Raw genomic sequence first — 27,897 nt, 5'->3', positions numbered from 1 at the left:
GGCCGTTTGTTATTCCAAGTTCTGTAAAAACCTGCTCAACACATCTCTTCTCTACCACTAGCGAGCGCCATGCCAGGTTTTAACTACCTACGTACGTCACCGAAAGTATAATCCAAACAACCTACTACACTTCAGTCGGTTAATGATAGCGGTGTTAGTTACTTGGACTTCTTCATTCGTCCAACGTGCTTTATTCATTAACTTATTACTAGTCGTGTTCGAAGATTCTCGACACCGAAAATAATATACGAGTAATTATGCGTTATATGAGTATTTTCGTGTACTGTGCATATTTCGCGTTCGCGTTAGTTTTAGCTGATCGCGATGATGTTGTTTTTCCAGACAGTTTGGGATCTAGAAACAGACATTTACCTCCTACATGGCAAGTGAGTAGTAATTGAATTTAATAATTGTGGGGAAATTTTGTACGAAGAAGGAGCTCTAAATATGTTCCTTATAATTCGTATTACTCTTTACCCAAAATTTTAAATTGTTTATTGATATTTAAATTTAAAAAAAAAAAAAAATTGAGACGTAGTTTTTACAATAGGTAGCTATAAGTTTGAAGAGTGAAAAAAACAACTCTTTGCGGACGTGCTAAAATTAATTATTAACTAAGTGTAGGTAATTTGTTTCCTGTTTCAGTATATAAGTTTCATTGATTGGTTAACTCTTTCGGAAATTTTTCCCCATTGAAATACGCATTTATAATAACGTCATTCTGCTTTAGTTTGATCAACTGTACGTTAAGTCTTAATTATTTCGAAGTTTAGTGCATAAAAACAAAAGCAAAAAATGAAGCTTGATACTAAATTAATTCACCGTTGTGTTGTCAAACTTGTTATTGCTTCGTACCTACGGTAATAATACCCAAATCCACGTGTAGGTTTATAGATATAGGTATCTTATTTGCTGAACGTAAAATAATAATAATAAATGATTCAACGATCAACGTTATTTGTAATTTGAAATGAATTGAATAAGTTTGTTGACTAACCGAAGCACTTATCTCATGTGAGCTGGTATACCTGTTACCTGGTGCAATTAGACAGTTCGTCTATAATGTGTTTAGTGTTTTGAATCATCGTACTACGTCGATACCTACTAACTACCTTCCATCCGTATTATGAATCTGTTCCCCCTTTCAAAATCAGCTACTTATCGAAAAAATATACCAATAGGATATACCTTCTCGTAACATTCCAGTTCATCGAACAACAATTAAAATTCTTCTTGTTCTATTCACAATACCTATAATGCAATGCACCTAAATATTTAGTTAGGTAGTCATTTATCATCAAGAAACAAAGTAGCAGTGTAATTCAAACACCATTATTACGTTCTTCTGCAATAAAACGTGTAAAATTTGGCCACGTAAACCATTATAGGATGTTGTGTTTGGAAATTAGTTTATATATGAAGGTGAAGCGAAAGATGTGTGGTATTTGGAAGTATTTCTGGTCGAAGGTATTTTTTATAATACCTTTTACCTACCCTTTCCATCAATAAAAATGTAAAATGACTCATGTCCTGCTAGTGCTACCTAGAATTGAAATGAGAATTTCGTCTCGTCGCCTGTGATGTCTGATACCTACCTGCATTATAAGATATCTCGCTCTCTACAGGTATATACGAAATCGACAATGTTAAGAATTCTGATCGTATTTTTTTTTAATGACAAAATGGAAAAGCCGTTGTGTTTATTTATTACTAATGATTGAGGTGACAGAGAGGTATCGAGAGTTGAAAACTGGATATCTAAAAAGGAACATTTGCCTTTTACCGATAGGTACCTTAGCTATACTTGTAGTTAGAGGATTCAATGGTTTGATTTAAAAGGAAGGTGTACTATATGGATGCGGAAAAGTAACACATTTGACACTTTAATGTCACGTTTTTTAAGGTCCCTGACACTGAGTAATCATAGAGTTTATGCCTTGGTGCAATAATGTTGGTATGATTTACCATTACCTTCGACTTCATCGACCAAGTCCCTGACATATATCCGGTTTGTGTTTTAAAATTACCGCATTTTTGTCTGGGTTTTCTTGTAATTGGTTGTGATGATGAAGAGTTCATTGGAATACCTATACTATACCTACTTGTTGCATAGAATTGTTTCTGTTTTATATAATGCATTTTTCTTTTCTAATTTGAGGGATTTTTTTTTATGTGTAACGAATAATCTATGGCTGGGTATTGCACGTAGCTTTTTGCTAATATTCTTGGTACCTGCCGAATTTAATTATTACTTATCTAAATGCATTCTACACGCACGAACGAGTCACATAATTTTATAATTTTTCAGATTTTTCTGTTTATTGAATTAATTGTAGGTAGGTACCTAGTTTTTCTCGGAATCGTGTGGGTTCAGTTCTATTCAATTATTGCTCTACAAATACCTAGTGATTGGTTCGATCTCTTTAAAGAATTCTCGAATGTGTGATTAACCAATTACTGGCTCAAGTGCTGTGCACACATAAATGAGGGAACCTCTCCAAGTTCCCACCTTCAATCTAATACAGGAATAAAATTTTCAAAGAGCACGTAATCTGAAACCTCCATAATCAAAATTTCAGCTGCCCGAGTTAATTTTTCGAATTTTGGTGAATTTTTGAAAATCCAATTTTTCGACTCATTATTCAAGCAATTTATACTTTTTTTCAAATATTAAATTTTTTCAGTTAAATTGACAAAAATTGATATTGAAACTAATAAGTAGGTAGGTATCAATCGTCTCCACGAATCAGAATTTCACATTTTCGAGCCATTCTGGAGTTTTCAGTGCAATTTTTGATTTCTCTAGAATTTTAAAATGGCTTCAGAATGACTTGAAACTGTGCAAGGCCATCGAGAAGGGAGGGCAAAAGACGCAGAATGCAAATTTTTGAACGATTATACCCTCATTTCGCTCGTTTAAAGTGAAAAAATAAACTTCTCGTATGAAAAGTAATCGTTTTAAATGCCTCTTGAAATATCCACAAATTTTCAAGAGCTTTCGCCTTCACTTTTGGGCATGTTTTCTTTTCTTTTTCAAAATTAATATCCGAAAAAAATTCTTTCAAATTTTATAAATTTTAAAAGCCAAAAAATAAACTCCTCGCATAAAAGAACGGTCGTTTTTAGTTCTCTCAAAATACGAATTTTCAAAAATTTTTGCGCTTGCTTCGCTCGGGCCAATTTGTTTCTTGTTTTAAAATTTGAAAATTCACATTTGGGCCCACAGAAATCCGAAACAGGAAATAAAAATTTTTATAAGTCATCTGAATATGATATCAATCGTCAAAATTGGTATATTTTCTCTGTATCAGCCATAAAATTTTCAGTTGAAGCATCTCCCCTCTCTCCCCCTCCCCATCCCCCTCTCGAAAACCCTCTATATAGTTTCGTCCCAAGAAAAGGGGCCAAATTATATTCACCCTGGACCCACTTCACTTCTCGACGGTCCTGAAACTGTAAAATTCGGATATAGGTAAAAAATTAATTTTAGTCTAGAAACAGCAATTTGTTTGAATTTTGAAAATTTTCTAGCAAACAAGGAATTCTTGATTTTTCTACTTTCTTCCTTGTGAAAATTCTGGTCAAAAAAATGCATTATTTTGAGGCGACCGACTGGAAATTGGTCAAAATGTGGATAAATTCGTTAATACAGGTCGATTGTAATCCGCAACTCGATTTTTAAATGCTCAATTTGATTTCCACGCCTTGTTGAAAAATGTCAAAATTCTGAAGAAATCGAAAATCGTGCTGGAGGCTCCAGAATGGCTCAAAATCGTGAAATTCGGATTTAGAGGGTTACTTTTAGTCTACGAACAGCGATTCCCACAAATTTCAAAAATTTTCTAAAAAGGTAATTTTTGTTTTTTTTTTACTATTTTCCTTGCAAAATTCTGGTAAAAAAAACACATTTGACCGTCTGGAAATTGGCCCAAATTCGAATAAAATCTTTGAATAGGTCGAATATAAACCACAACTCAATTTTTAGCTGCTCAAGTTGATCTCCACGCCTTCTAGAGAAATTTCATAATTCTGGAGAAATCTAAAATTACGCTGAAGGCTCCAGAATGGCTTCAAATCGTCAAATTCGGATTTTGGAAATTGGTTTTTGTCCTCAAAAAGTGATTTATTGAAATTTCAAAAAAAAATTTGCCAACAGGAAATTTTTGATTTTTTTGATTTTCATCTTGCTAAAATTTTGGTCAAAAAAACTCACTTCAGGTGCCCGTCTGCGCCTGGAAATCGACCCAAATGTGAATAAAATCGTTAATCAGGTCGAGTATGAGCGCCATAACTCGATTTTTAGCTGCCCAAGTTGATTTCTGCGCATTTTCTGGAAAAAATTTGAAATCCTGGAGAAATCGAAAATTGCGCTGGAGGCTCCAGAATGGCTCCAAATCACCTCCAGAGATTTCCTTGATAGTCTCTCTACTTGAAATATCCTGATTTTGACGTAGAATTATTTCAATTAAGCTGAAGTGCCCAAATAATGTAGCCACCTTACCCCGCCCCCTCCCCAGGGTGCCACCTCGACGTTCGATGGTTCGAATGGTAAAATTAAGAGTCAAGTATACGATTTTTGGTAAATTTAATGATTTGTGATGGAAGAGGTTCAAAATTACTCCACTTAACAAAAATAGTTGCAACTCAACAATTTTCAAGCAAGAAATTTTCTGCGCTAAAAATTTCAAAAATGTTGTCAATTTCTTATGAATGTGGTTAAGGAAGATGAAACGTTCAAATTCGAATTACTCGTCTAGAGCATGCAAAAATAGTACATCATGAACCAAAATTTCAGGGGCGAAAGTTCATTTTTCGAGTTTTGATGAATTTTATTTTAAAAAATCAAATCATACCTAGTCCAAAAATTTAAAAAAAAATCAAAATATTACCAAGTTGACCTGGAATGCTAAAATTTGGTGTGTGCCATATTTTTAATTTTCCGAATTGAATGAGAACGATTTCGAACCGTTTTGAGCAGTTCTGGAGCCTCCAGCAAATTTTTGAATGTTGAAATTTACTCAAAAAATTTTCCCTTAGGAAGTCGCAAAGCTAAAATTTACTTTACACGCTGTAATTTCATATTTCAACATACCGAATCAACTGGAAATCATTTAGGCCACTTTGAACTTTGAAGCATCAAACAATTTTTGTAAATATTTGCTTTTTTTTCAATAAGGTACCTAATGCAAGACTGACGAAGGAATCTTATCATTTCGATGACCCTTCGATCTTCAATAAGTTATATACGTACATGTATACGGTCGTAATTGGTGAAAATGTTCATACTATGTTGAGCGAAATTTATGCTAATTAAGTTCACACTCGTAATCATTTTTAACCTTAACAAGTTTAGAATTAGTCTAGGTCTTCGTTACACTTATATACTAATGTCAAAGATACATATTGTAGAACAATGCCTATTTCTTTGTCGTATTAGGAAGTTTTACGGTGCACGAGTCACGAGAATACTATTAGGCATATCTTAGATAGGTACCTACTATTATGTGGGTAGGTAGGTAGGTATGAAACTGAAACACATAAATTGCATATTTTACGTGCACTTTGGTACTCATGTTTGGCTGAGCTTATCAGTTGTTTGTGTCATTTATGTGTGGTTCAAGAATGCACTCACTCAGGTGCGAACGAAAATATTTTTAAATGCTCAACGTATGCGTGTGCAGCGTATAGAGTCGTAAAATACCGTCAAGAGAAGATGAAAACGTACCTAGGTATTCTCGTAGTATATGAAGGTATTCATAATTTCACACACGTAGACGTACATCTATACGTTTAAAATACGTAAACATTATATACACAACTTACTCTTATAATCCTAGTATGAGTCATCGAACAAAAATTACCTTGATACCTGTAGGTATAGCTTATAGAACAGCGTGTCAAATACACTTGATAATTAAGCTGCCTAAATAACTAATTATTGCCGCTGAAGAGATACCGTGTGTTGCCTGCTGCCTGCATCAATGTAATGAGTATATGGTATCGAATAAAAGGTGTTTAATTAACTGGTTTGACAAATTTTTCAACAGCACGAGCGAGCGAGCTACTAATGCGAGATACTATGTAATTTACGATGAGATTTTTTTTTTTTTTGAAATGATATTTGAATAATATGTATGGGTATAGTGTATAGAAGAAGATACCTACCTACATATAAGATGTAATTTTATCATTAGGTGTTTTCAGTGGTTGGCAAATTACTTGCTGGCGGTTAGTTTTTTTGGTGTATGCGTTTAGTGATGAAATGGGAAAATAAGATGAATACCCTAAATTATTAATGAATTTCTTCTGATCAAATTAGGTGGGTCCTTTTTGGTGGGTGGGAGGGGGGTAAACAAGCGTTAACGTAGTTGAATCCGGTATAAACATCCGAACTTTTCCAAAATTATAAAGAATGAAAAACATTTACCTAGGTACAATGGAGGAAAAGTGATGTACGTAATTGAAGATCGATTAATTTAACTATGCATTTTTGGGAATTGGGACATTTTTGAAGCATTTCGGTCTTATTTTAATTATGTACATATTAAAATGTAAAGAATTTTCTAAAACCAGCCTTTTTATTTTTATTTGCAAAAAAATTATCCAAAAATCACCTTTTGTAAGTACTACAAAATTATGTAACGTAAAATTAAAATTGGGCCACTTTCTCATTAAATAAATTTTTTGAGCCAATATTTACCCCACTTTATTCATTTCCAAACAAATTATACCAACTCAGCATTTTTTTAAAACATTCTGTTTGTTTGATAAAATCTGAAATCTGATAATAAAAAAGTCATACTTGTACCTGCTTGATGAGTCTAGATTGAATTTTCTGAAATAGTGCATTTTCGGATTGAACTCGAACCAGGTCTGTAAATCAGTCTTGGAAGACTCGAGAAATGAAAATCTGATAACTGAAATTTATGAATACGATGGATTATCATACGAATCGACAAGCGTTAAAACTTTCTGAATTCATTTCATTTTTTGTACTTTAATAGATATAAATTCTTCTCAAAAAATTAACAAATAGCCATAGAAGCTGTTATTAATCATTTCCCACGTTTTCGAAAAAAAAATTTAAAACTAAGCAAATTGCCAAAAATTGAAAAATAAAATTAAGGCGACTAAAATAGTACTCTTTTAATTTGTGTGCAATATTTCTAATGCGATTGAAACATTCTTACGAGGTTATGCAGTAGGTACCTATGAAAATCTTTTCACCAAAAATGACCCTATCAAGAGAAGGGTGGCAAAAATACGATTTTCAATATTTTTTCGAGATTTTGGACGAATAAGCAAGATTTTTTGCAATTTTGTCAAAAAAGCAGGATTTTTACATTTTTTTTTCAGAAAATTACGATTTTTTGTAATTTTGGCAGAAATTTTGCAGTTAATAGACAGAAAAGTACAATTTTGACAGAAAAACAGATTTTTTGCTATTTTGGCTGAAAATCAGGATTTTTATTAGCAAACATTCTCCAGGAATTTTTGATGCCCCCGCCCCCATTCTTTCCCGTATTTTCAGTCGTTTTGTTGCATTATTTTGATGAAAAAAAATAATAATTTTGATAAAAGCGAAGCGAAATTATCGTTTTTTGGCACAAAATTACATGTCTTTGGACTTGGAGAGTATTTTTTATGAATTATGACACATATTTTTTTCTTCATTTTTAATTTAGAAATTTCTAGTGAATAGGTAGTTACAAAGAAATACATTCCTTGCATTAGATTTTAATTCGAAATAAGTTGGTGAGGTTATAAACTGCTTTTCTCATAGTTGAAAAAAAGGTATCAAAACCAGAATATTCGCCTACAATTTATAGGTACACTTTTAAAGAACTAAAAAATGCCTGTTTTTTTCAATGTTTAAAACGGCCAGCTCTGATTGGGGTCAAAACTTTTGTATTCTCTTGAAAATGAAATATTTTGAGCTCCCTTCAAGATACTCAATTTTCATTTTCAAAAATGAAAATAAAACTGAACCTGGAATTGAAATGAGCAAAACTGAAACTGCAAAAAGCAAGACTGATTTTTGGAAGTTAATTTTTTTTCAATTTGATGGGGGAAAAAGTGGAGCTATAGAACTGAAACTGGAAAAAATATGAAACTGAAAATCACCATCATTTTACCCTTAATTGTTATAGCCACCTCATTCGCCAAAACTCGAGAGGGTTGCAAGAGGGGTAAGGACAGTAGTTTCAATATTTTTATAGATCTCTAATTTTTAATTTCAGGGGGTACCAAACGTTTGAGCCCTGCAAAATAAAATTGGAGATTGGCAATTATTTCATGAAAATTTTAAAAAATTAAGAATAGAACTTTTTTTTGAGATGAATATTAATTTTGAAATACTTTGCCACTTGAAAATCTGGATCAAATTCAGCACGTCTCTTTTACATTAAAAAGTTAAGATACGAGTATGTTTCATTCTGGAATCTCAATACCTCTCGATGGAGGTGATTTCGAATTTCAATTTACTTTTTCGATACAAGTCTCTTAAACCTTCATAATAACTCCCAAAATTAAATCATACTTATATTTGATACGAGATACAAGCTTCCTTAGGCCTCGCAATAAGCCCCAAAAATTTTTTAAAAATTCAAAAATTTGAATGGTTTATAGTTACTTAGGTAGTTTAGTTTTCAAACGAAACACAATTTTGAATGTTTGCTAATTCTTTTAGTACAACCCCCCTGTATAAATATCATAACAAGCCCCAAAATTTTGAAAAAATAAAAAAAAGTCGCAAACCTGTGGTTTTTTGGGTTTTTAAAAATTCTGATTTTGAATTTCATCTGATTTTTTTGATACAAGTTCCTCAGGTCTTCGCAATATGTTCCGAAATTTCAAAAATCAAAATTTGTATGGCCACTTGGATTAAGATTTGATTTTGAATTTCAAACAACTAGCTTAATTATACCACTTCCCAAACCCCTCACAATAAGCCTCAGCATAGAATGTCAAGAAATTGGAAAAATTCGTATGACTTGTTTTTTTTTTGGGGGGGGGGGGTCAATGGTGCTTGATCTCAAATTTCTACTCATCTTTCTGGAGATTGATTAGGTACTAGTTGTAAAAATAAAAGCACTACGGCAGAGTTATCACATTCAACTATGATGAACACTCAGAAATTAAATCTCGCATCTCCTCTCACCATTTTTCTGAGAAGATCATTTTAAAATGTCTGAAATCGAAAGTGAAAGTTATGTTTATTTTTTTTTACCCATTCTTTTCCAATTTATGCAATTTTTTGCCCCATAAAATCTATGACATTAGAGTGATTTCCTCGAAAGAATAAAAAAATATCAATTTCTTTGAAATTATTCGATTTTTAGCACTTAAAATAGTACACCGATTCGTATAAATATGAAGCGTGGGCCACATATACAGACATAAGCCACTCGACTTCTGTGCCAAATCGTGTTTCCTCGCACAGCACATAATGTACCTCTACCTACGAGTGTTTACCTATCACATTAAACGTTATCACGTCTGCAATTCAATTCAAATTCAAAATCGACTCCATGTTTGTTCGCACTGCCTTGAACCAAACCAACAATTACTTCGATTGAGCAGAGAATTCATCGCAGCGTGATTTTTTACAAAAAGAATTACAGCGACGAGTCGCTATAATTAGTTATTATTAAGTAGGTACTCGTACCCAAGTGTATGAAAATTTAGTTTTCCGGTATCCTATTGAAAACAAGGACGATTCCGTTGGCAATCGTGAAATAAAAAAGGAAAGGAAATAAATTGTGCATGTTTTTTTTTCTCTCTACAGCCAATTAACGAGTACAATAAAAGCGGTTAGTCAGTTTTGGTATTTTGTGGCTGAAATTTTAGAATCACATCCGGGAAATGATGCAATCTCGCGCATTCGCAAAAGGAAAACCATTCTTTGGTAATTTTTCAAAACACGTTTATATCCATTAAGCTCAACTTTGATATGTGTAGGTACGAAGACTACGTGTTATTTCAATTCAATGATCGTATGGTATTATACGATGATGTAAATACTTTCATTAGAAGTTTATGCAGGCACACACATATCTACACTTGGGTCTCTTGAAATTATGTGGTATTGTCTGCAATGTTACCTATTAACTGATTAATGTGTGTCACTAAAGAAGAGAGTTGAAATTAGTCAACATGTGGCAATGATCTGGCTGGGGTTGGGCATACTTGGGTACCTATATAAGTTGTTTTTTGATGATCGCATACGTCAAACTTTCATATTGGGTAGATTAGATATCTGTATAAGTAGGTATTTCTCACCTCGACCATGTAATTTATGAGACTCGAATGATCTAAACGGAACTTGGTTGTGTGAGCGAGGTTATTACCTAATAGAAAGAAATTTATTTACCATGCTTATATATGTAGAATTGGATTGGTTCGATTTGTTTTCATTTCAATTTAAAGTAAATTTTTATGGTTTTGACGTCTTAAAATTTTTGCAATTTTTTCACATTTATGTAGGTTCTCATCAACCTACACTTATTGATATTTCAAACCACGCCTCAATAAATATACCAATTAACGTCATAGGTATTCGACTTTCGAGATAGTAATTCTATTAATATATTATTTTATTTATATTATTCACAAATTAAGTATCAACTTCCTCACTACGTACTACAGGTTTTGTATTTGTACATCCAGTTTTCGGCAATCGAATTATCTACATATACTGCGATGACTCGTACCTATATACTTATTTTTCTTTTCTTCAAAATATTGTTTTAACACTTCATTTTTTTAAATACCAACTTATTCTACAAGTATAATAATACATTGTGTTGCATAACTTACTTCGTTTGTCACTACAAGATGACTCATAATACCTACCTACCCGTTACAAATACAAATGTTTAAAGAAAACGAGACATTTCGAAAATTATTTTCCAATAATTTAATTATATCGTACGCCATTTGATCGGTATTTACCTACGTTTTAATCACATTCCTCGATTGAAATATACGTACAATATAATACCTCTGCAATTCCTCTATCGCCATAAATAAAAAATGGAGACATGCGCAAAGCTGTGATGCTGTGAAAAGGATTTCTCGCTAATGGTTTCCACATTGTTGCAGGTATTCCCCGTCATGCAAATATGCGACGATGATGATGATGATGATGACAATGCATCGATGGGTTGAGTCGATGATAGGTAGATAAGTCATGTTTTCAACTAGATAGGTACCTAGCTAATTCACAATGCATTGGATCAATGGAGTTTGAAAATGTTTACCACGATATCTTCTCTCGATCGATGAGATAGGCACCTCTTTTATTTGAGATTATTCGTTGAATTTTGAATCTGAAGCCGGCGATGAATTCTGCAGTTAGAAATACATAGATTTAAACTTAGTCATTGTGGTGCCCGTTTTAAGTATACGTAGTCATTGTGGTGCCCGGTTTTGGGCTTGTGGCGCCCAAATCGGGCACCACAAGGTCTTTTTTATATAAAACGATGTAGAATTTGATGAAATGCACTCTAAGGTGAAAAAAAAATTTTTGAGGCGGGCACCACACATACCAAGTTTATATAACGGGCACCTCTATGACTAAAAACCACAAAAAAAATAAACTGCTCCAAAACACCTTTATCATACATATATATATGATCCTCTATGTACGCGGGCACCACAATTACCATAAAAGACCCGGGCACCACAAGGTACTAGGTACGTGTATTCATACATATATTCAGAGGGAGGACTCTATATCAAGGGGCCCGATGTTACAACTAAAAATATACTACATATTTTCACTCTCTCTGAACACGAATTTTCGCAAATTTTGCCCTCGCTTCGTTTACTTTTCTTTTATTTCACAACTTAAACTTTTAATTAGGTACGCAATATTGTGGAGTCAAAAATAGGTAGACTCGTCATAAAAAAAACATTATTTTTCATCTCTCAAAATACGAAAGACCAAAAAATGTCTCCCATGTTCAACGAAGATTGCGAAAAAGTTGATATAGGTGCCCAGAAATATTGAGCACCCTAAAGAAAGTTTTTCATTAAAAATATAGGTTGGCAACGTGAAATAGATGCATATGATTGGTGGAATGTTATCTCTCCAGTCCAACAACCAATCAAGTGCTATCATTATTATCATTCACTGTGACCAACCAAAGTATTTGAGTAGAAAACTTTTTTAGGGGTGCTCGATATTTCTTGGCACCCTGTAATTGCCTAATACCTAGATAGCTCGATCAGAAGGGGTGTACAGTTCAACCAACTCACTATTCACATTAAATTATGAAATATCTAGGTAATGAATAAGACTCAGATTTATACTCATTGTTTATATTTACACGACTCAGATTTACTTATTGTTTATATTTACACTTTACACTACTTACAAAAAATCATTTAGGTACTTACATATGTTGTGTAGGTACCAAGTCCGAAATTGTACAATTCGGGGTTGGTACAGCTAATTTTGTACCATCTCCGAAGTGTCCGGACCAAGTGTGAATATTACTTTTTCATCGGACTTGGTTTGTACCATGCCCGGAGGGTCCGGACAAAGTGTTCGACTTGGTACAATTTGTGTTGTGCAAAGTCCGAAATATAGTTTTATATCGAATGAATTCGAATTTTACATCCCTTTATTCCATAAATATTGAACCAAATAAAAGGAAATTTAAAGATGACTCTAAAATACACCACCAGCAAAATTTTCAGTTGCTGAAATTCATTTGTTGATTTTGGGGAAATTTTTAAAGACTCTCTATTTTCAACTTCTTGAGTAGTGAAATTCTCGTACCTTACTCATTTGAAAACTATGCACTAAATACTTGAGATTCCAAATTCATTTTTTTCAAAGTCAAAATTTTACTAAATTGTCGTGAAAGGCTGAAATTTGGATTGTACCATATATTTTCTGAGTTATAATAGCTGATTTCTCCAATAATTTTTTAAGAAATTTAAAAAAATTTGGATTTGAACTGATACAAAATGGTTTTGAAAAAATCGATCGAAAAGGTCATAAAGATCGATGACTAATCCGGGTTTATGCTGAATTTTATTTTTACTCTAAATACTTATGTACAATTTACAAGTATAAAAAAAATCGCAAAAATCGAGATGAAAACGCTTCAAAATTTGCCGCCCTAAGCAGCTGCCCAAGTTGCCTGTGCGTAAATACAGCCCTGTTCAAAACCACCACCAAACGACTTGAGAAGTTGAAAATAGAGAGTAAAAACCAAATTTCAGCATTTTAGTTAAGTAGTAAGTAGGTACCTCAATTTGATCTTTTTATTTTTTTTATTGAGAAGTAAGCATAGCAATATTTGAATCTTTAAAAATTCTCCAAAAATCAACAAATGAATTTCAGCACCTGAAAATTTTGCTGGTGGTGTATTTTAGAGTCATCTTTTTTCCTTTTATTTGGTTCAATATTAATGGAATAAAGGGATGCAAAATTCGAATTCACTCGTTATAAAACTATATTTCGGACTTTGCACAACACAAATTGTACCAAGTCGAACACTTTGTCCGGACCCTCCGGGCATGGTACAAACCAAGTCCGATGAAAAAGTAATGTTCACGCTTGGTCCGGACACTTCGGAGATGGTACAAAATTGGCTGTACCAACCCCGAATTGTACAATTTCGGACTTGGTACACAACACATACATAGCCCAGTCAACATGCAATTTGACCCAAACATAATTACAAACAAAGGTTTTTTTGGTGAATATTGTCTAGAGTGGTGTGGTGAATAACATACTAAAAGTCCCCGCCCCTACCCCACGAGCTAACCCCCCCGCAGTGGATCAAAGCCCCCCCCCTAAAATCAGGTTTTCATCAAGAACTCCTGAAAACTTGAATTTTGAGTAAAATGAGCCCAGTGATCATTTCATCTCCTCCCCAATACCTATCGAATGAGCTATATCGACCAACTCCCTAGCCTCAAGGGGAGTGGCGCTACGACCCCTCAAAGTGATGTGATTTCAATAATTTTACATTTTATGATTTGGGACTTGTAACCTGTTCTAATTGATAAAATGAAGTCAAACTTGGGGAATGGAATTTTTTTGGAAGCCAGAGTTGACCTCTGGAGTGGGGAGGGTCAAAGTTGAAAATTACAGAAAGGCCATTTTTTTGGAGGGGCATAACATGACCCCAAATGGATGAAAAGGATCCAAAATCATACGATCGGACAGTACCCTATCTGTGATCAACATATCCAAATTTTAGCTTCCTAGGTCATCCCCACTCCTTTTAAGATGGAAAAAACCGAAAATAGGGGCAAAATAAGGGGATTTTGCTTTAAATGGGGTGGGGATGACCTAGGAAGCTGAAATTTGGATATGTTGATCACAGATAGGGTACTGTCCGATCGTATGATTTTGGACCCTTTTCATCCATTATTTTCTTTAAAATCATCACATTTTTTCTTTAAAATTATATCTAGGTATTTTTCAGAAATTGCCAAAGTATCACTTTCTGCCAATAATTCTCACTAAGTTCTTCGATCCTTCCGCTAAAATTGTCAAAATCCTATTTGCCAAAAATAGAAACTTTTTAACCAAACTTCTATAAATGGTCATTTTTTCAGAAAATGTCTAATTTTTACCTTTTTTTAAAAAAATGATCTTTTCATCAAAAAGTTTCGAAATAGTTGAACCTTTCAAAATTAAAAATCATTTTCATTCGTAGCTAATATTCTGTTTTTTTTTTGTGATTTTTTTCTGTACCCCATTAAAATGTTTTGCTCGCATTTTGTCACTTTTTTGATTACTTTTCAACTAGGCCTACTTTCTGGTTACTTTTTCAAGCTTTTTTGGTTACTAAAATTACTTTTTTGGGAGAAAAATTGAGTACGAGCGCTGCCCTCACTTTACTCTCGAGTCACTTTACTTTTCATTTTCAAAATTAAAATTTTTAAAAACTGATCATTCAAATTCTAAAAATTGGGATCAAAAGAACCTCTCAAAACCCGGATTTTTTGAAAGCATTTGCTCTTGCTTCGCTAGGGTCGATTTTTATCTTTAAGCTGGAAGAAATTCCAGTTTGAAACTACCATGAATTCAAAAATCAACACCCCCCCCTTTCCCCCTCCACTAAAACCAAATTCCAGATTTTTTTTTTTTTTTTAATTAACCAAGTATTTGAGATGTTAAATTTAACCTACCTACACCTAGTTAAAATTCAATTTGATCATAAAATTTTAAAGGTAGTATCAAAATTTTTATAAACATTGCAAAAATGAGTTTTTTTGAATGAAATCAATTTCTAATTTGCCGCAAAAAATGAGTTTAAAGCTTCTGAAAATTTCATTTTTAAAAACTTATTGAAGAAAGAGTGGTCTGAGCAGTGATGGCAAAATTTTTGCATTTTGGTTTTAATGTTTGAGTTTTCAGTTTTTTCCAGTTCAAGTTCTAGTTCCAGTGTTCCACTTTTTTCCACATCAAGAATCAAATTTGAAATATTTTGGAAATCTATTGGAAAAAGTGAAATAACTTACCAAAAGCCAAATTTGCTTTTTTCAGTTTCAGTTTTCAGTTTTAGTTTTTGTTTCTTCATTTCAGTTTGTTTTGGTTTCTTTTTATATTTAAAAAAGTGTAATGTCGTTTTTTCAGGTGAATATTTTATCAACAAATTCTTGAGTTTTCTGCCTATTTTGAAGCTCATATTTCAACCAATTACCAACAATGACAATGCTCTTGATTTTCCAAAATAATTTATTACTTACCTATACCTTACTAAACACTTTAAAATTCAGATACCTACGTAATTGTCAAATAAATTAATCAAATGATCAAATAAAACGAAAAAAACATTGTGGGGAAAAAAATTCCGTAGGAAAAAATAGGTAGATCGGTAGATTTTCCCCTGATTATTCTGACAACATGATGCATTTCTTGTTGAAATATTAAAAATAAAACAAAATAGGTACTTATAAAACTCTTTTTAAAATTCAATGAAGAATCATGAATCACGAATAAGAAATATCCAAGAATTTCGATTTTCGAATAATCGAAGAACATAATTTTTTTTATATAGTTAATTTGTCCGAAAGCTGATTCATAATTGGGGAGGGGAAGGGGATTCGCTTCTTTTCTGAACTTCGTCTTGACTTTTTTAAATTCGGAGAAAATTTATCTTCATCTGAAATCTTGAAATCTTCCTGTTTCAATAAGTTCTTGTTATTTTTATGGCAAGTACCAACTCTCACAGAAATAAGTAGGTAATACCTGCGAAAATTGTAACAAATAAATTAGTCATTTTAGCACATACGTCCTAATAACTCTAAAACTAAATATAGGTATGTACCTATTCTAATTAGGTACTTAATTTGTTGCATCTGTACAATATATAAATATATTTATCGATATCTGAAACACATACCAATTCTCTTATTCACATTTCCTTATCTATTTACTATTTTATTTCAAATTATGTACTTCTTTGAAATTCGATAACCGATGAACAATCTCACACATTATCCTTACGAATGACAGCGAAACTTAATTACTTCCCTGGCTTAACGACTTGAAAATTCTTTACTTTCAGAGACCAGCTGCTACACCTTCGGAGTCGCCAAAATCTCGATTATCAAAATCCATACCATTGGATATGATAATGAGGATGAACTCAATTACCAAAGAAGAAGATTTTATTAATCAGTTCATCGAACCAGATCCTTTGGATCGATTATCACCCGCCACTAATCGAGGAGGACAATCTGGCGATCCAGATGGATTCAGATCTGGTACGTATCTCAGCCATTCGAATAAGTTCATTAATTTATTGGCATCCTGTTTTTTCCCATCTTATATACTCATTCTTACACGAGTATCCACATCACATATTATAGTCTGTCGTAGTACATTCATACGAGTAAATTTAGTTGGTAAAGTGCGCAATTTGACGAAAGGAAACGCGTTGTTAGAAGAGGTTGACACATTTGTTGTAATATTCTCTAGGCTAAACCGAGATGAACATTTTTATTATTTATAGGTACCTTAATTATTATTACACGTACGTGCGTAGGAAATGGTTCATTTTGAATCTGTACTTACCAATAATTTCCTTACTTGGGTTGTGAAATATCAGGATGATTATGTACCTATTTATATACGTGTCACTGGCAGGTTATTTGCTTCATTCGAATCCATTTTTAGGTACATCTACGTATAGGTATCTAGGTACCTAACTTATTGTTCCTTGTTTTGCTAATCGAAGCTCGTAAATGCATCGATAGGTTAATTATTAGAATGAGTGATGGTTGATTAATCACGTGGAATGTCACAAGCAGCATGATGACGTTGAATTTGGGTTTAGAAATTTTTAAAGCATTTGTGTTGTGAATTGTGATTGTTCTTAATAAGTATTATTTATGCTGTGGCAGTATGGCTTGGGTTTTCAAGTAAAGATTAAATACCTACGTACTCGTAAATTAGTGATAATGCAGCCCATTTTTATTTTAACCCTTTGGTTAGGTAAATGTTTCATAACTATACGAGGTCCCATTGGTCATTGGTGTGACATCTATTTTTATATTCTTATGGTCTGGCATATGGCAATAGGAATACCCCCCCTCCCCACCTCCGATCCTCTGGGACAACTTTTTCCTTGAAGGGGACATGCTAAGGAACATTTTAAAGTAAACTTGCCAAAAAAAAGCTGGCCCTAGTTATAAAATGGCGGCCATTTTGATTGACAGGTCAGCCGAAATCACAAATTTTGCTTCCCAACAGAAGACTGGCTCGACATTTTTTGAACTGGACAAGGCTTGATCGAAAGAGCATGCAAAAATTCATCACCAGCCCAAATTTCAAGTGCTAAAGTGCATTTTTCGATTGTTGGCGAATTTTTAAAAATTAAATTTATGCCAAAAATGAAGGGAAAATCAAAATTTTACCAAATTGAGCAAGAAAGCTGAGATTTGGCCTTAACCCTATTTTCGACCAGCCAAATCGATTGGAAACGGTTTCAAACAGTTTTAAGCTGTTCTGGAGCCTCCAGCAGATTTTTGAAACTTGGAATTTCCATAAAATTTCGTCAAATGAAGTTGGAAATCCGAAATTCACGCTAAACACGCTATCAAGTTGATTACAGGCAAGTTTAAGTCATTTAGGATTCTCCAGCGATTTTTTGGAAATTACTGGAGCCTCTGGTAAATTTAACTCGCCTGCAGCCGACTCGATAGCGTGTTGAAATCGGAGTCCAGAACAAATTTTGGATCTCCAGCTCTGTTTGGTAAAATTTTATGGAAATTTTGAGCATTGAAAAATCTGCTGGAGGCTCCAGTAATTTCAAAAAAGTCGCTGGTGGCTCTAAAACGACTTGAAATTAGTTTACGGAATGAATTTCGGTTCTCCAACAGCATTTGATGAAATTTTGTGGAAATTTCAAGTTTTAAAAATCTACTGGAGGCTCCAAGAATTTTCAAAAAATCGCTGGAGGATCCGAAATGACTTCAATTCGCCAGCAGTTCACTTATAAGCGAGTTTAAGTGGGAATGCAACGTGAATTTGGGATTTCCAGAACATTGAAAAATCTGCTGGAGGCTCCAGTAATTTCAAAAAAGTCGCTGGAGGCTCTAAAACGACTTGAAATTAGTTGACAGAATGAATTTTGGTTCTCCAACAGCGTTTGATGAAATGTTGTGGAAATTTCAAGCTTTAAAAATCTGCTGGAGGCTCCAGTAATTTCAAAAAAGTCGCTGGAGGCTCTAAAACGACTTGAAATTAGTTTACAGAATGAATTTCGGTTCTCCAACAGCATTTGATGAAATTTTGTGGAAATTTCAAGATTTAAAAATCTACTGGAGGCTCCAAGAATTTTCAAAAAATCGCTGGAGGATTCGAAATGACTTCAATTTGCTAGAAGTTGACTTATTAAGGAGTTTAAGTGGCAATGCAACGTGAATTTTGGATTTCCAGATCATTGAAAAATCTGCTGGAGGCTCCAGTAATTTCAAAAAAGTCGCTGGAGGCTCTAAAACGACTTGAAATTAGTTTACTGAATGAATTTCGGTTCTCCAACAGCATTTGATGAAATTTTAAGTTTCAAAAATCTGCTGGAGGCTCCAGAACAGCTCAAAACTGTTTGAAACCGTTTCCAATCGATTTGGAAGGTCGAAAATAGGGAACATCTCAAATTTCAGCTTTCTTGGTCAATTTGGTAAAATTTTGATTTTTTTCTCCTTTTTTAGCATAAATTTGATTTTTTTAAATTCACCAAAAATCGGAAATGCACTTTAGCGATTGAAATTTTGGCTGGTGATATTTGGCAAGATGGCTTTAAAATATTCCTTAGGATAAGCCCTTTAATAAAAAAGTTGTCCCAGAGGATCGGAGGTGGATGGGGGATGCAATAATTCCTATTGTCATAATGTGCCAGACTATTATTACTTAAATTGACAAAAGATGGATCTTCTAATTAAATATCTATGCTTCGAATTTCATGATTAATAGGTATTGTTTATTGGTTTTATGTGTCGTATTATTGTGTTTGTGTATTTGTATCATCAATTTTCATAAAACTTAATTTACTTATGTATGATTACGTATGTTTTAGCTAAAAGGTTAAGTCGACTCTCAGAAGATCGCCAGTCAACCAGGGATACGGAAATAGAAAGTTCTCACATAGCTTTGAACTATGCAAGTTTGGGCAACGGTCGCTTGGGTGATGGTGCTGGTACGATTCTCTCATTATAAATGTAGACAGTGTGTTTTTAACGGTTATAAATTCATAATACTAATTTTTATTTATTATTATTGGAATCTAATCCCTGTTACCTACCATATAGGGAGTGGCGTCATCAATATTATACCTATTGTATTATTAAAGCAGCTTTTAAAGTCATATTAAATAGGATTTTAGTCCATAAATGCTAAATGTTCCTATATGAAAGGCCAGAAAAACGTCACTCCTGTAGAAATGTTTGTTTTTTTTTCAATGTTTCATATTCATTAATATACATATGTATAGGTAAAACGGTCATATACCATCTTGCCTAAGCTGTCCATTTTCCAAATCATTCATTTCGGATTTTCCATACCTACCTAAATAGGCATTAAAATATTTTATATCTTACCTTCACACTCATCCTTCATTACTGATATTTAAGTACCTACTTATTTTGTTTTCTTGCTTTAATGTGTGCTTCTATCTATGTTACAGCTACTAGTCGGTTTGGTGGTGCTGAAGGAGACAATCAAAATGAAAAAAGTAAATACTTATTAGTAACTTCATTTTGTTAGTTTAATTAACAGATAAATTGTTGAGAACTTTTTTGACGTTGTGAGTAGATCGAACTGAATTACACATTTAAAACTCAAAACACATTTTCAAAAAGAAATGTCGAGTTTTAAAAATCAAAATACAAACACCCTCCCCCCCCCAAATAAGAAAAGAAAAATCTTTCAAAATCACTGATGGTTTTTTGAAAAATTGGTTTTTCAAACACCCAAAAAATGATTCAACTTGAACTTTTTTTGAACTTGGAATTTAGTTGCGTTTAAAAAACATGTTTTAAAGCACTACATAGCTGCTTCAACCATTTCAACATTTAAAAACAATTTGTTGCTTACATTACAACTAATTTGAATCAAAATTTATAAAAAATCACAAAAATCGTGCAAAACATCATCAACATTTTTTTCAAGTTGATATAAACAATTAAACAAAACAAAATTTAAAAAAAAATCGTTGAAAATCGTAAACAAAATTGGTAAAAAGTTTTCTAAATTCAACACCCAAAAAAAAACACACATTTGCAGTTGCACAAAAAATGAACAAAATTGGTGAAAAGGTATCAAAAAATCGTACAAAAACTGATGAAATTGAATTAAAATTGTGTAAAATGAATAGGTATCTAAATGATGCAAAAACTCTCCAAAACCTATAAAAAATGAGTTGAATTTACCTACATTAAAATCACAGAAAATAAAGTTAAAAACGCAAAATTTTGCGAAAATCGCTCAGTATCAAAAAAATCAAGTAAAAGTAATGGAAAGTTGATAAAATTGACACAAAAATTGTTGAAAATGCTGAGAAAATGACACAATATTGCAAAATATTGATTAAAATTAATCGACTGGTTAGCAACTGAGTAAAAGTTGTAAAATATTACAAAAATGAATAAAAATATGAAAAAAAAAATTAAAATTACCGAAAAATCATTTAAAATATGCATAACAATGATCGAAAATGATAGAAAAATTGATGTAATGTCATAAATAACTGTTTAAAACTATAAAAAAATTCCAAAAGTTATTAAAAAATAAATTTTTACATCAAAATTTTTCAAAATTGATGCACAAATTTGAGAAATATTGCAAATACTTCCCAAAAAATCAACAAAAAATAAACAACGAAAATCTGGTTTAATTTTGCCAAAAATTTCATACAAAATTCTAACAAAAAAAACAACGAATTAGGGACAAGATGTTGCAAATTATTACAAAACATCCCTGAATATCCCAAAAATTTACAAAATGGGTGTAAAATTAACTGGGTTGAAATTCAAGTACAGAAGTTATAAAATATTGCAAAAAGTTTCTAGAAACATGTAACAAATTATCTAAAACTACATAAATCAGAAAACTTGTGAAATTTGCAAACATGATTAAAACTTGGCAAACAAATTTATAAAATGTGAGGAAAGTTGTTTGTTAAGCCATGAAAAAGTTTCCTAAATTGAATGATACCTACTTAAAAAAGCAGCTTTTGCTTGAAAAATTGGCAAAAATAAAAAAAAAAGTTTTAAAAGATTCAAGTACAAAAAGTGTCCGACATAAACAAAATATTGATTGAAAAAAAGTTACTGAAAATATCGAAAAAAAAAACACAAAATGATGTGCCAAGTTTATAAAATATTGCAAACGCAAAGATTGCAAACCATGAATAAGATTGCTTACAATCACCAAAAACAAAAAGTTGTACATAAAATTTAAATAAAATTGGTTGAAAATAAAACTTGAAAAAATGTGGTGAAAAAACTGCTCGAATTTATCAAAAAATCAGTAAAAGTAAAATTGATGATAGAAGTAAATCAAAAGTGAACATCTTTTTCTTTTTTTTTTTTTTTTACAAAAAACTCATTTAATTTGTATGAAATGAAGTGAACATTTGAAAAATACTGCAAAAAGTGCTGTAAGTAAAATTTAATGTTGAGAAAATTGCGAAGAATTCAGAAACAATTAGAAATCATGATTATCAAAATTGCTTGGAATTATCAGAAAAATCAGCGAGAAATTAACACAAGAATGGCTAAAAATTTTAATGATGAATTGCATTTTTTAAATTTTAGTAAACTTTTTCAAATTAAAATTTAGTTTATAAAAAATTTTAAAATTTGATCTAATTGAGGTATTTTATACTTCGCTGTGTAGAAATGAAACTGAAATAGAAGCCATTTTGGGATTTTTCTAGAACCTTAAACTGATTTTTTCAATTTTGCAAAATATAATTTTTAAAAAATCACACGCGATGAACGGTTTGCCCATTTTTCAGTCAATGGTGGGGGGGGGGGGAGATCACAATTATTATTTTCTCAAACGTCAAAAAAGTACCCAAGTACTGAAATTCCTTCTAAAAAACCTCTACCTACTCGTGAATATTTTCCTCTAAAAAATTTTCATCAATTTTCAGAAGCTCCATCGCCAAAACCAGCCAATTGTCAACCTGAGCTGAGAACTGTGAACTTACGAGATGTCGAAGACCCAACTTTATTCTACTTCCCAAGCTGTACCAGAGTCGATAGATGTGGCGGATGTTGTTCTCACGATTTACTCAGTTGCCAGCCTACTAACATGGATTATAAAAATTTCTCAGTAAGCAACCCTTAAACCAGTTCATTTTTCAATTTTTATTCGACTCTGAATCCAATTTTATTCATATTGTTATTTTTTCACAGGTAATAGTAGCTCAATACACTGGTAGCAATAAATTAGAACCACGTGGTCGAAAAATAGTCACCGTAGAAACCCATACAAAATGTAAATGTGATTGCAAGATTAAAGCCAAAGTAAGTACCTATCCTATACGAGTAAAATCTACTATACCCAATACGTAGTGAATTTTCATGAGTATAGGTACCTATAATTTATTCGTGAATTTGAAATTAAATCGTAATCGAGTACCATAATTAATAAATAAAACATTTTTTTTTTTCTAATAAAGGATTGTACGTCGTTGCAACAATACAATAAATCAGAATGTCGTTGCGTGTGTACGAACAAAGAAGCAGAAATCGCTTGTCATAAAGATAAACTCAGGTTATGGAATCCTTCGACTTGCTCTTGTCCATGTCGAGAAACATTAGATTGTAGCACTGGACTCGTTTTTGATGATAATTCATGCAGGTAATTACTCATTTAATTAATCGTATCGAATTATTTTCGAAACACACAAAAATATTTATACGATTTTCATTTCTATGCTTAGCTGTGTAGCATACTCGCAACCATTCCAACCATCGTACAATACTCTTGATCGTACCAGATACAGCATAGGTTACCCACAACAATAATGTAAATTTTTTTCAGTATTATTACCGTGTGCCATTAGATGATTTTTTTTTTTGTAAATTATTTATTATTATTTATTCGCAAAGTCATATTTGTACAATTGTGATTTCCTTGTTCTTTTTTATTTTGTAAATTATTAATAAATAAAAAACAATTCTTTTTTTTAAAAATATACATTTATTTTAAAATTTTCCATTAATTATACACAACGATATGAGAAATAGAAATACATAAAATTGAGAGGTAATAAAAATGCAAAATGGTTCTATTTATCCGAATATTCGTTACAAACAATACGATTGATTTTAATCGATAATACAAATTGAGGTATTTTCTTCATTATTTGATCTTAGAAAAATCTCACTATAGTTTTTCGAGCTCTAAAATTTTCATTTTTTTTTTTTCGAGACAGCAATAAAGTAAGGATTAATGCAACAGAAAAAATGTCACTTCAAAAAAAGTGAATCTTTACTTTCAAACTGTCTCAAAAAACTTAATTCAAGTTCCAATCGTTTCAATAATAATAAATTAATTAAAAGAAACGAGTGGAACTTCGTTACAAACGCGATGAATTTTTTTTTTACACAAAACTAACGTAGAAATTAATTCTAAAGTATACAACAATTTAACATTACTTTGATACTAATCCAGAGTATGGTACAAATTTTAAAAAATTTATGCAATAGGTAATTTTCCACAAGAGTACCATAACTCGAGAAAAAACAAGAAAAAAATATATTTTACAACACACAAAACTAGTATAACTATACAATATTACAATATGAAAATATTACCAATTAATACAGATCCAACAGACCGGAAATGTCTTAAAATCTACGTAAACCTATCGATTAAAAAAAAATCCTAAACGTTAAAATGTCGTACTAAAACTAAATCATAATTTTAAGTGGTCTTACAATGTTTCCACTTACGATTAAAACATAAAATTAATTCTTGAATCGTACGATTCTTACAATTATGTAGAAAGTTTTCAACTATAAAAACACACAAGCTTGTTAATAAGCTTAAATAATAAAACTTAAATTTTAAATAATAGAAAGAAAAAACACATTATTGTCAATAATGTTTCGACTCGATGATAAAACTATCTAAGTACTGAGAAAAGCGTGCGTGTTGATTTAAATAACGTTGAAAAATTAAGACAGAGAAAAAAAACAGTTGATATCAAAATCATTATTAATAAACATACGAGTGATGACGAGTCAAACGCTTAATCTATAAATTGAATAATAACCCAGCATAATTTATACCGCCATTATATGATGGTAGCAGTGTGCTAGGGTGAAAAACAAACAAAGAAATAATTATATTTCCAAACTGAGATCGCTTTTGTCAACGTAGTATGGAGATACAACCGTATAAAATAGCGTTAAAAATTTATGTCTAAAAAAAAAAACAACTTGAACACTCGAGTCTAATCGACTTTCTTCAGATATTGAGTATTGTAAGCGTTGATGAACGTACTCAAAATCCAAACATTGACCGAGAAAAACAATATACTGCTTCCGTGTATGGCCGCAAACGTAGGACGTCCTTCGAACTCTAATAAGTAAGCTGATGTCAGCCAAGCTGCCTGAGAACCGATCCACGCCGATAGAATTCCAATCACTTTGTTCCTCGAGATAGTGATCGAAGGTAAGAATAAAGGTAGCAAGGATAAAAACCATACGAAATATTGGGACGTGAGAACTTTGTTGAAAACGACGAAGATAAAAGCGGAGCAGTACAAGTTGAATGGCAGATGACGTAAGGTGTTGTATTTGACGGTGACGGCGATCAAAAGCACGATCTGAGGCACGATGATCAACAAGGCTTTGGTGATTTTCGGATCAAACAGGGTGAAATTCTTGGTCACGTAGTCAGGTACAAATGCATCCAAGTATTGAACGTAGAAATAGAGCGAGAAATTATGCTGGACGTCTTTTCGGTACACATGGTAGAGGATACTTTCTTCGACGAAGGCGAATCCGTAAACGTAATAGAATAATCCGGTCAGAGAAGCCAACGTGGTCGCGAAACTGAACGCGAACTTGAGTTTGTCTTTATAAGTGTGACGTAAAGTCAACGCAGATGTAATTCTACCAGCAGTTACCAAGAAAGGTAAAAAGAAGGCGATCGGATACAATCTAAGATGAGTACTAACCGCTAGCAAGGCTCCGGATACATAATAGTTCTCCATTAATTGAAAATACAAAGTTAGAAGTACAAATAGAGACGAAAACGAATCCAAATTACCCCTGGTGCTGATAATAATCGGTAGTGGATTGTATAGCCATAACTGAGCACATTGTAAAGCTTTCTTCTCGACTCCGTAGATCAATAAAACAATCTTATAAATCGTATAGGCGACCATTACGTCGAAAACAGAAGCCAGAAGTTTACCGAACACTGGATGCAGAAGAACATTAGGTGTTACTAGATAAGCAACGATGGGAGAATACCTGAACGTATGGAAATCGTACGGTGAACGTTGAGCAATAACTTCTTTGGCAGCTAAGGTGAATACTTTATAATCTACATCTGTGTACTTTAATTTAAAGTAAGAATCGTGCACTACGCTGTAGGCAGTCAATACGACACGAACGAGTAATCCGATACCGAAATGGTATTGTACATTGGTTGGTTTAAACTTTAAAGCTGGAGCCATTTTTTTGATACAAACTTTACAAGCGAGTTCCAAGTTTAGCGGCGCTACGTATTATACAATTCTTGAAATTCTCGAACTCTTTCAGGCAAGCATTCTGCTGTACGTCGTCTTGTTTCGATGATATACACGTTGCATAAAATCTGCTCTCGTTTTTGCAGTCGGCGATAAAACGTGGATACAAACGTATTCTAGATTTCGCTTTGTTCACAGCGTCCATCGGCTAATCTGTAAAATACACGTTCTAAATTAGTAAAGTCGAGTGAAACTGTAACCGGTAGATGTATCTCATCGTTGATCGAACATAAATTACCAATTTCGAAGCACATTTTCAACGATTTTACTCGAAAATGTAAAATGATAATGATATCACATTCAAGGTAAATATGCCGGTAGACGCCGACAGATAAAAATGTCTATTTTAGGTAAACGGTACTTACAAGCAACACATCGTCAAGTTTCAATGGTAACCCAAATTTTAACTAGATAACTTACGAATGAGTTATTTCACTAGTGAATTATAAAACTGAAATATTTTTCACTACTCAAAAAGGTATAAACCGTTTACGAATTTGAAAAAAATGTTCGTTTGTGTATCAACATATCAACCTACCTGGAAAGCATGGAGGAGAGGACGCGTCTACAGAGAAAAATATTTCGAACAATAACCCCCTGGGTAGGTTGAAATTCATGTAAATTTTAGATTAATATGGATAATTTTACCTGGAAAATGATGTTTTTTGAGAAATTTATATGTTTTTCCGGCGAATTTTACTCACAAATGTTGTTCTAAACGTGAAATAGAGGTTGAATAGTTTTTTTCCGTTTGTTGATAAAATGATAATCGAAAAACTAATTTTTTTGTCTGGAACGAGAGGTTGGCTAAACTGATATACTGAAAAGTAGGTACATTACGATTAGTAGGTATTTTCAAATCGATTTTTATTTTTTTTTCATTTTTTGAAAAATAAAAAAAATAGATAAAAAATTTATTATTTTCTTTTTTTGAGTTTTTTGATTTTTTTATCAATTAAATATTATCAATATTCAATAAAAATTTCATTAATTTTTCCGATACAAGTTTTACTTACTCCTATCGTCCTACCTCCTATCCTGGAAGTTTCAATGATAACTATTTTACACTACTTCTGCAATCTGCACTAATGCTAAATTTTACTGGAATTTAAATTATTTTCAATTCATTATTTTTTAAGTAAATTTCAAGAACAACATGAGGAGCTTAGTGACAAAGTTAGACAAACGCCACAGGGTTGATTTTGAGAAAATCTATGTTTTTTGTTACAAAAATATACAGCATTGTAAAGGTGGGGGATAATGACAAATTGTAGTGATGATACTGAGTAACAAAAATACAAAAAATATCCTTCCACCATCACCCCCCCACCACTAATAAAAAGAACCTGAAAATGCACTTGTCTGATTTTGAAACCAAGATGAAGATAATTTGAAATTGAAGATGTCTAGATCAGTTAGGTTTTGATACGTATAGGATTTTTAACCCTTTTTCCATTTCTGAGGTCCCTTGATTTCAAAATAGTACATAAAAGGTCAAAAAACGCGATCAAAGTTGCGCCTTAGTTTCAAACACGGACATGTGAACATTATCTTAGTTTCAAAATGAGACATATCCTATCATCTTAGTTTCAAAAACAGACATATCCAGGATATGTCTGTTTTTGAAACCAAGACAATTTGCACATGA

At 32.4% G+C, this 27,897-nt stretch overlaps 2 protein-coding genes across 3 annotated transcripts; one reads left to right on the top strand and one right to left on the bottom strand.

Moving 5' to 3' along the window:
* The first annotated feature begins 103 nt into the window (after positions 1-103).
* Pvf1 (PDGF- and VEGF-related factor 1) lies at positions 104-23,697 on the top strand. Of its 2 annotated transcripts, XM_065361192.1 has the most exons (8): positions 104-386; positions 16,542-16,740; positions 19,554-19,673; positions 20,160-20,207; positions 22,632-22,813; positions 22,897-23,007; positions 23,163-23,344; positions 23,427-23,697. In XM_065361192.1, the coding sequence occupies exons 1-8, from the start codon at positions 258-260 to the stop codon at positions 23,509-23,511; spliced, it is 1,056 nt and encodes a 351-aa protein (XP_065217264.1). In that variant the 5' UTR covers positions 104-257; the 3' UTR covers positions 23,512-23,697. The 2 variants fall into 2 exon arrangements, with proteins under 2 accessions (XP_065217264.1, XP_065217265.1); XM_065361193.1 differs by lacking the exon at positions 19,554-19,673.
* A 1,109-nt stretch (positions 23,698-24,806) lies between these two features.
* LOC135843343 (GPI mannosyltransferase 1-like) lies at positions 24,807-26,315 on the bottom strand. Its single transcript, XM_065361188.1, has one exon. It carries the CDS (start codon positions 26,175-26,177, stop codon positions 24,945-24,947), a length of 1,233 nt encoding a protein of 410 aa, XP_065217260.1. The 5' UTR covers positions 26,178-26,315; the 3' UTR covers positions 24,807-24,944.
* Between the last annotated feature and the right edge of the window lie 1,582 nt (positions 26,316-27,897).

Source organism: Planococcus citri, chromosome 4 (genome assembly GCF_950023065.1).
Source record: "Planococcus citri chromosome 4, ihPlaCitr1.1, whole genome shotgun sequence".
Lineage (NCBI taxonomy): Eukaryota > Metazoa > Arthropoda > Insecta > Hemiptera > Pseudococcidae > Planococcus > Planococcus citri.
Note: the sequence above shows the minus strand (reverse complement) of the source record. Positions and strands in the feature narration are given on the sequence as shown.